This window comes from Neophocaena asiaeorientalis, unplaced genomic scaffold (assembly GCF_003031525.2).
Source record: "Neophocaena asiaeorientalis asiaeorientalis breed wild unplaced genomic scaffold, Neophocaena_asiaeorientalis_V1.1 scaffold517, whole genome shotgun sequence".
NCBI classification, from domain to species: Eukaryota; Metazoa; Chordata; class Mammalia; order Artiodactyla; family Phocoenidae; genus Neophocaena; species Neophocaena asiaeorientalis.
In genome coordinates, this window is record NW_020172724.1 from 2,765,314 (window position 1) to 2,774,557 (window position 9,244).

The 9,244-nt window shown below is 41.9% G+C and overlaps 1 protein-coding gene across 1 annotated transcript; it reads left to right on the forward strand.

Annotated features, from left to right (window-relative positions):
• Window positions 1–62: 62 nt before the first annotated feature.
• Window positions 63–8,335, forward strand: DYDC2 (DPY30 domain containing 2). The gene is made up of 4 exons (XM_024740270.1): window positions 63–198; window positions 4,507–4,654; window positions 4,996–5,121; window positions 7,873–8,335. The coding sequence occupies exons 2-4, from the start codon at window positions 4,508–4,510 to the stop codon at window positions 7,918–7,920; spliced, it is 321 nt and encodes a 106-aa protein (XP_024596038.1). The 5' UTR covers window positions 63–198; window position 4,507; the 3' UTR covers window positions 7,921–8,335.
• The last annotated feature ends 909 nt before the right edge of the window (window positions 8,336–9,244 follow it).

A 9,244-nucleotide genomic window follows, 5' to 3' on the forward strand; every position in this document is an offset into this window, starting at 1 on the left:
TGCTCCCTGAGCAGCCTGGTATTTTCCCAGCTTAGCACCTTTGCATTTGCTGGTGACTTCTGCTTGGTTCCTGTCCACTGAAAAAAATCGCACATCTGAGAGCTGTGAGTTCAGTTTTATTTGGGGACTTAACTGAGGACTCTAGCCCTGGAGACAGCTGCTCTGACAACTCTGAGAAACTGCTTCTGCTTGGAAGAGGTAAGGGGGGAGGTCAGCATGTATGTGATTTTTGGAGAAGGAATACCTGCAATCAAACATATCTAGGTAAAAGGTCACTGCTAGCCACCAGGCACAGATAGCTTAATTATTTTAGTGCTTTTCTAAGTATGGGAAGATGCAAGAAATTGGGTTTAGGGGCTTCCCTGGTGGCGCAGTGGAATAAAATTTTCTCCTGAAAATTTCTATTTGAAGGTCTGTTCTGTCAATTTTCCCAGAGAGCCGAGTTCCACATTCCTGATCTCCACCCTGAACTCCTTCCAGGGTGTGTTAGTGACTCAACAAGTGCAGTGGCTAATGACTCAAGCCTAGTGTAGCCAGCTGGCTGGGGACATTCTTTAGTTGGCATTCCTTTCAGAACAAGCACAGGTACCCCCACCTCCAGGAAGCCTTCTAGCCTTTGCCATTTGCAGTCTTCCCTGGGCTAGTGGTTTGTGCACAGTCCTCAGCTAGCACTCCCCATGGTCTGTTTCAATTTATGTGGGGCAGGGCTGGGCAGGAGATGCCTCCTTAACCATTAGTTGAGGTAATTAGTAAGTGCCAGTGCGGGCACTGACAAATGGAAGGGAGCATGAGCTCTTGCCTGGGCCCGCAAACATCAGAGCCCTCACTGCTTAAGTCAAGAAATATTTGCTGAGCAAGTACTGAGTGCCCAGCACTAAGGATGTGGTGTGAACAAAGACAATCCCTATACTTAGCACCCCGCTTACTGAAGGCAGGGCCATGAGCAAGGAGGTCCAGTATAAGCAGACCCTCAGAGGAGCCCTGGGAAACTGAAAAATAGCCCCCTCCTCACTGGTGAGTGTGGCTTGATTTGATGGGGAGTGGGCTATAAAATGCACCCCTTTGGTTCCTCCCTCTCCAGGCTTCACATGGTGGCTGTTTTGTTCTGGCTCTGCTGTTTTCACATCAAGTCTTAGTGACGGTCAGGTCAGTGTATTTTGTTGAGACCAGTGTTGAAAATGTGCAGATGCTCTCTCCAGAAAGGGTTTGCCACACCTACTGCAGTGTGGCAGCCACCAAGGACCAGGCAGTGAAGAGGCTTCCTGGGAATGCAGAGTTGGTGATTCCGCCCTCTGGGAAGGGCAGTTCTACTGTGATAAAGGCAGAGGACATCTGTAACTGTGTGTCACCTGGGGATTTTGTTAAAATGCAGACTCTCAATCTGTAAGTCTGAGGTGGGACCTGAGAATCTGCATTTCAACAACCTCCAGGTGGAGCAGTGCTGCTGACAGTGGACCACACTTTGAGTAGAAGGGGTGTGGAAGACAGTTTATTCAGGTGCATTGGTTCAGGTGGGCCACAGATTGGCAGAAGGAGCCACCACACATCCCATCCCCACCCTCCACCATTACCCCAAACGTAGTGACTTTAAACACTCATTTATGATCTTACAGTTTTTGAAGTTTGAAATCGAAGATGACTCTTACAGGGCTAAAACCAAAGTATCAGCAGGGCTGGCTCCTTCTGGAGGCTTTAGGAGAGAATCTATTTCCTTACCTTTTCCAGCTTCTAGAGGCTACCCACACTCCTTGGCTCGTGGCCCTGAATCACATCACCTTTTCTCCCCCTGCTTCCATCACCACATCTCCTTCTACCCTGTCTGACTTTACTGTGTCCCTCTTATAAAGACCCCTGGGATTACATTGTGCCTACCCAGATAATCCAGTAAAATTTCCCCCAAGCAAAATGCTTAATTTAATCACATCTGCAAAGTCCCCTTTGCCATATAAGGTAACATATTTCATAGGTCCCAGGTATTAGGATGTGGACACTTTGGAAAGTCATTATTCAACCCTACCACACTGTGTATTTTCTAAGGACAAGGACATTATCTTACTTACTCATATTTCAATTACCAAAACCAGGAATTTTAACCCTGATACAATTCTATTATGTAATCTACAATTCACATTCGGTATTTCCAACAACGTCCTTTACAGAATTCTATTTTCTGGTCCAGATCCAACCCAGGATCATGTGTTGCATGTAGTTATGACGGCTGTTTAGGCTCCTTTGATCTGGACTGGGGCCTCATCTTTTTTTATTTTTATTATTATTTTTTTAATATTTTGGCCGCACCGCACAGCTTGCAGATCTCAGTTCCCCGACCAGGGATCAAACCCAGGCCACAGCAGGGACAGCACAGCACCGACTACTAACCACTAGGCCACCAGGGAACTCCTGGCCTCATCTTTTTTTGTCTTTCATGATCTTGACATTTTTAAGAGTACAGGCCAGTTGTAGACTGTCTCTCAATTTGGCTTTGTTTGATGTTTCCTCAATCAGATTCTAGTTTTGCATTTGGAGCAGGAATCTACAGAAATGTATTATGTCCTTCTAAGCAGTGCATCGCATCAGGAGACACGTGATGTTATTTTGTCCCTTTACTGGTGATGTTTACTTTCATCAATTGGTTGACATTGTGTCGGCCAGGTTTCACCACTGTAAAGTTTCCATGTTTACTTTGGAATTAATCCATAATTTGTGGGGAGAAACTTTGAGAATATATATAAATATCCCGTTCCTTGTCAAATATTCACCAAGTTTTAGTGCTCATTGATAGCTGCTTCAGTTATATTATGATGGTTTCAAAATGTTTCTTTAACTGCATTATTCTTTCCACATTTATTAGTTGGCATTCTACTTTAAGAAAGAACTTACCTGCTCTCCCATTCACTTGTTTATTCCTACATGGACTCATGGATTCTTATTTTATTCAATTGGTTATAATCCATTACAGTCATTATTAATTTTGGTGGCCAAATTGCACCAGGTTTGGCTAGTAGCAGCCCCTTCAAGCTGGCTCCTGTGTCCCCAACCATTTTATTTTTTAGCATTTCCTTTCTGGGACAACAAAACATTCCAGGATTATTAGACATTTCCTGCCCTGATCTTGGAATTAGTCATTTCTCCAAGGAACCTTGATTCTTTTTAAGTGGTGAAGCCTATTTAAAAGCAAATTCTAATGGAATATTACTCAGCCATAAAAAGAACGAAATTGAGTTATTTGCAGTGAGAGAAGAATACATATATATGTATAACTGAATCACTTTGCCATACATCAGAAATTAACACAACATTGTAAATCAACTATGCCTCAATTTTTTGAAAAAAGCAAATTCTGTGTGTTCATTGCTACTGAGGTGTTTTTGCTTCTAGGCGTTTGCAGTGGAAAGAGCTGGGAATTTTTTTTTCTGTATTCGTATCTATTTATCTATCTATTTATCTTTCCCTTCTTAAACTGAAAAATGCCTCCAGAAAATGTTAGGAATTGATCTAAGCCTTTATTATTCACGTTATTATTAGCTCTTTTGGAGTTAAAATATGTCAGCTTCAGGAACATAGAGATGTTCAGGCATAGGCTGGGTGCTAGGCCATTTCATGTCGCAAACTTCCACTGTGACAGCTAATATTTATTAAACATGTACTACACGCCAGGCTATGTGCTTCACATGGATTTATTATCTCTTTTAATCCTCACAGTTATAAGATACATATTTTTGTTATTCTGTTCCACAGATCAGGAAACTGAGGCTCAGAGAGACTTAGTAAGTTGCTGAAGATCACACAGCTAATAAAAAGCAGAGCCAGGACTGGAGCTTGGTCTGTCTGATCTCAAATTCTACATTCCTACTGCTACACTACACCTCCCCTCCTAACTTATGGTTTAACTCAGGCTTCATTCCCTCCAATTCTTGACATCTGATTAAGAGTAAATCCAGGGGCTCAACTCAACCTAAAGTAGTTTCTTGCTTAAGCAATAGAAAATGGAATATTTTCTAGCTACAGTGCTGGGCATTCTCCGTCCCTCTCCTCCTCAGGGCTTCTCAGTGGTCCGTTGTGAAATAGATAAGCCTGTCTTATCTGCGTCACAGATGACTGTAGCTCCCAACCTCACAATAGGGCAGCTTGCTGGGTGCTCAGAGCCCCTCCTGGGCCCTCCTGCCTGCTCAGTTATTTCCTCCCTACTCAAGGGTAGAGTCGTGTAGTGGAGGCCTTAGCCTCTTTTAAGCACCAATCCACCAAGCTCCTCTCAGGCCTGATGAGCCCCGGGACCTATTTACTGACCTGGGAGAGCTGGAGAGCTTTAGAAAAAAGTCCATTTGAATGTAAGAGCTATTGGCAAGTACTTATGTATTTATTGGTTCTTTGGGGAAGGATGGGCTCCAGAAACATCTCATATTTGTCCTGAAATGAACCTGCGTTGGTTAGAATGTGTCTATTTTTTATGTCCAATTAGATTTGTGAAATAGTGTGACCCTGTTTGACGTTTTCCAAACCCACCAGGATGGAAACCGAATACCTGAAGAGGTGCTTTGGAAATTGCCTGGCTCAGGCGCTGGCAGAAGTGGCAAAGGTTCAGCCCAGTGACCCCATAGAGTACCTGGCTCACTGGCTTTATCATTACAAGAAAACGGCGGTGGCAAAAGCAAAGGTGTGTGTGCACGCAGGGTCGACGTGGGGAGGGCTTTCAGCTTTCCCAGAGGAATTTGAAATCCAAGGCACCACGCTGGAGCTGGCCTGGGGAGTGTCATGGTTTATTCCACTTTTGAGGATGGCTTAGGCCCAGATATCCCTGAAGTATAGGGAGTCTGGGGGCTGAAGAGAGAATCCAACTCAGAGGAGTTGTGGGGTTGGTGGGTTTGGAGATACTAGCAGGTTGAAGCTAGTTAGTTACAGGAGCAAAGTCAGGAGGGCTCAAGGGCCCGGGGCCTGTCCTGGGAGGGTCCCTGCTTCCGAGGACTGACCTTATTCTACTCTGTCATATCGCCCCAGGATAGGCAAGAGAAGATCCAGCTGCAAGAAGAATATGAAAATAGCCTCAAAGAAACCAGAGTGACAGAAATGCTGATGCAAGAAGAGTGTGAGATTCAAGAGAAGTGTGAAAAGTGTCATCCCGTGGTGGGTACCAGGAAATCTGCAAGACAGCTCAACCACAGTGCACAGTGCACTGAGGCTCCCAAAGCCTACTTTTTCCTCCATATTCATATGTTTGTATGTAAATCAATCTTATCGACAATCCTTGTCAATAAAAGCCTTGTAATGAACAAAGAAAATGCTTAAAGGCAATTCCACTTACGATGTCAGGGAATAAATTACATGTTACTGGTTTAAAAAATCAGATTTTAAGAAAAATCTAATGTGTCACTTGGAACATATATTTCCATACAAGATCCTTTGAATCCTTTTCAAAAATTACTCAATTCAGAAACCAAATATGGTTTCTAGTATATACTTCAGGTATATTATTTAATTTATTATATACTATTTACTTAAGTATTTAATATATGCTATTTATTTATGTATCAAGCCACAGATGTCTTCTCTGTGTTGCTCTAATAGCGGTCATGAATTCACTTATTGAACTTGATATCTGGCATCTTTTTAACTATCACTCTGTCCTGTGCATGAAAATCTTTAATGTAGTCCTATACAATTTACTAGCTTTTGCTAGTTTCAAAGCCAACTTTGATGAAGACATGAAAATATCAAGCTTATGTACATTTATATCAATATTCTCAGATTTCCTCATAATTAATAGATTTATATTTTTAAGTCTGGATGTTTTATAAATAAATCAAAAGAAAGATGGTTTCCTACTACAGTCTGAAAATAGTCGTTGAACGAACTCTCCCTCAGGAACAGTTCCTTCTTGGAACAGTTGTTGGGAGATGATAGAATTGAGATCATTAAGCAAAAGTTGTCATCGTCACCTTGCTGCCCACTCTAATCCTTTTCTAACACCATGCTTCACTGTTAATAGAAATATAAATATATAAGGCAGGGAAAGACTCCCAAAACTCTACCCTGGTTTTATGATGCCTTTATTAAAGAACACTTTGCTCACATCAACCTTTTTAATTGTCCCTTTGTGTTATTATACCCTGAAGCAGCATTTCTTAGCAAGATTAGGGTGAGTAAAAGGTTTGCTCTTCTTTTGCCAAGTGTGAGACAATCAGCGATTGTACGGGAAGTTGAGAAATGAGAGCCAGCCTGATGCCTGTACTGTGTGCAAGTTCTCAGCTTTAGGAAAGAGTTCATGTGCAAATTGTGGTTATGGAAATCGATTCTCTTTGTTAGAAGGAAATAAAGGGAACCCGACGGCGATGTAAAACAAAGCTTATTGCTTACTGGCAAGGGAGAGCCACATCATCCAAGAGCAAGTTGCTCTCCTAGTATAAATTGAAAGAGCTAGATAAAGGGCAAAGAGGTGGAGGTACATCAGATAAGATGAGATTCTAACTTCTGGCTTCTTGTTGGCTCAAGGTGAATAGCAAATTATTCCTTGCTACTGTCATCTTTAGATTTCATCACCAGAGCTTTAAAACTTATCTGAAATAGCCCCAGGATAGGTTGCATAGGATTTCAGCAGGCCTGTGATTTAGCCGATGGGCTTTTACGCCTATACTAAAAGCTTTGCAAGATTTTCCTTAATATCTTAAAACCATCATTGCTTTCAGTACCCCAGATTGAGTACTGCTGGTCCCGTGGATGTGTCCAAAGGGGAGTAGAAACAGCACTACGTGTGGTAGAGATCATACCTAATTATGGGAATCAAGAAGGGACTCACAGAGGAGATAACATTTGAGTCAGACCTAGAAGAAAGCTGGCAGAAGTTGCCCTTGTAGTGATTTCTCTTCATTAAGCAGAGGCAGCTTTGAGTAAGTAAACCATTATTCTGTTTCTAAGTCTGAAAGCAATCCCTTTGATATAAAGATGTGGGCCATACAGGTGTTTTAGAAATAAGTTTTTATGGAAACAATACATAGTTTTGCTGCATAGATTCATAGCACTTTGGAGTTAGAAGGTCTTAGAGATCATGTGGCCAAGTACTCCACAGACCTCGCTGCAGTGCCCCACAGGGTCCACTGTTGAGTGGACAATGGACAAAGATGGGGGTAGAGATGGCCAGTAGAGCTCAAGCTCCAATCTTCCTACCTCACCAGGGACTGCAGTTACATGGATGCTTGATATCATCTCATAGGTCACTGAGACTGCATTCATTTTTTCCATCTTTTTTCCTCTGTGCTCCAGTTTGGATAATTTCCATTGATATGTCTTCAAGTTAACTGATCCGTTCTCCTGCAATGTCCAATCCTATTTAGGAATTCAATGAATTTTTTTCATTTCAGATATTTTCTCAATTCTAGAATTTGTCTGGTTCCTTTCTATGATTTCCATTTTCTCTGCTGATATACCCTATCTTTTCACTCATTATGGCCATTTTTCTCCTTTCAATTTTAAAAAATATTTATAATCACTGTTTTAAGTTCTTGTCTGCCAGTCTCATCATCTTTGTCATTTTGAGGCCTCTTTCTATTAAATACTTTTTCTCTGGATTGTGGTTCACATTTTCCTACTTCTTCACATGTCTAGTAATTATTACTTGTATGCTAAACATTGTAGATGATACTTTATAGGGCATCTAGATTGTGTAGTGTTCCTTTAAAAGGTGTTGAATTTTGTTCTGTCAGGCAGTTAAATTATTGGTGAGTTATCTTGATCCAATTAGATTTGTTTCATGCTTTGCTGGATTAGGTCTTTTTCAGTTTTGTTCAGTCTTGGGCATGAAAATGGCAATATTGTATTCTTGCCATGCCCAGTATGTTTAGTCTCTGCTAATGACTGTTTTCTCTTCTGTTTTCTGTTTAGCCACTGATATCTGTAGCGAGTTCCACAAAGAAGACCGTGTTCATGTAGGAGAACACAAAACCCCTTGAGAAGGAAGCCTTGAAGCAGGAATCCCTGCCAGGAACTTCCAGTATGACTCCAGGAATGCCTCCACAGATTCCTTCTTCAGAGCCATCTGTCCAGGTTGACTGGAACATTGAAACTCCACAAGACATAGATTACCAGGCTTTTTAGCATGAAATTGCTCCTGAAATGCATCCTAGCTCCACATATCCTCCCTAGGTTATAGAAGGTGGATGATTCTAGTGATGCTTCTCTCAAAGCTGCAAGCTGAGAAAATGGCCAGCTAGAAGAGCTCTTACTTGAAGATGATTAACTATGTGGATTAAACCAAGATATGAGAGGCTGTGGAAGGAGATGTCTGCAGGGACTCTCCAGCCCAAGTCCTGTCCTGACAGCCATGAAAACCCCTTAATCATGTGAAGATTTGAACTACTTATAGGATAAAATAACTCATAATAAGGATTTAAAATAAGTAACCAGGGCCTCCCTGGTGGCGCAGTGGTTAAGAATCCGCCTGCCAATGCGGGGGACATGGGTTCGAGCCCTGGTCCAGGAAGATCCCACATGCCGTGGAGCAACTAAGCCTGTGCGCCACAACTCCTGAGCCTGCGCTCTAAAGCCCGTGTGTTACAACTGCTGAGCCCACGTGCCACAGCTACTGAAGCCCGTGTGCCAAGAGCCCATCCTCTGCAACAAGAGAAGCCACGACAATGAGAAGCCCGCGCACCGCAACGAAGAGTAGCTCCCATTCGCCACAACTAGAGAAAGCCCACGCGCAGCAATGAAGACCCAACACAGCCTAACTAAATAAATAAAATACATTTATTAAAAAAATAATAATAAGGAACCAAACTGATGAGACTTTTTCCTTTTGCTTTATCATTTTTCTTTGGAGACTAGACAGTGAAAACACATCCATCTCATGTGTTCATATCTTAACTTTAGCTGAATTTTGCAATCAGGCCTCTTGGAGTGTTTACGCATGTCCTTATTTTTGAAACAGCTCCAGTGACAGTAAAAGTTAGGAGTTTGACTTTTTTTTCAATTATTTTCTATCTGTATTCATGTAAATATCATCTATATGCTGATGACTTGAGATTTATGTCTTTAATCAGAATTTCCTTGAACTTGACTGCCTGTTTGACATTTCTCCTTGGATAACCAATGGACATCTCAAACCTAACTACAGTTGACGCTTGAACAACACAGAGCTCAATCCACATATAACTTATAGTTGGCCATCCATACCTGAGGCTCCTCCATACCCTTGGATTCAACCAACCACTGACTGTATAGTACTGTAGTATTTACTATTGAAAACTATCTGTAT

Excerpts from the sequence above, each read along its gene's own strand:
- DYDC2 (XM_024740270.1), top strand. The coding sequence starts at position 4,508 with ATGGAAACCGAATACCTGAAGAGGTGCTTTGGAAATTGCCTGGCTCAG. Across the intron at positions 4,655-4,995 it reads CGGCGGTGGCAAAAGCAAAG|GATAGGCAAGAGAAGATCCA; the intron begins GTGTGTGTGCAC and ends ATATCGCCCCAG. Across the intron at positions 5,122-7,872 it reads GTGAAAAGTGTCATCCCGTG|CCACTGATATCTGTAGCGAG; the intron begins GTGGGTACCAGG and ends TTTTCTGTTTAG.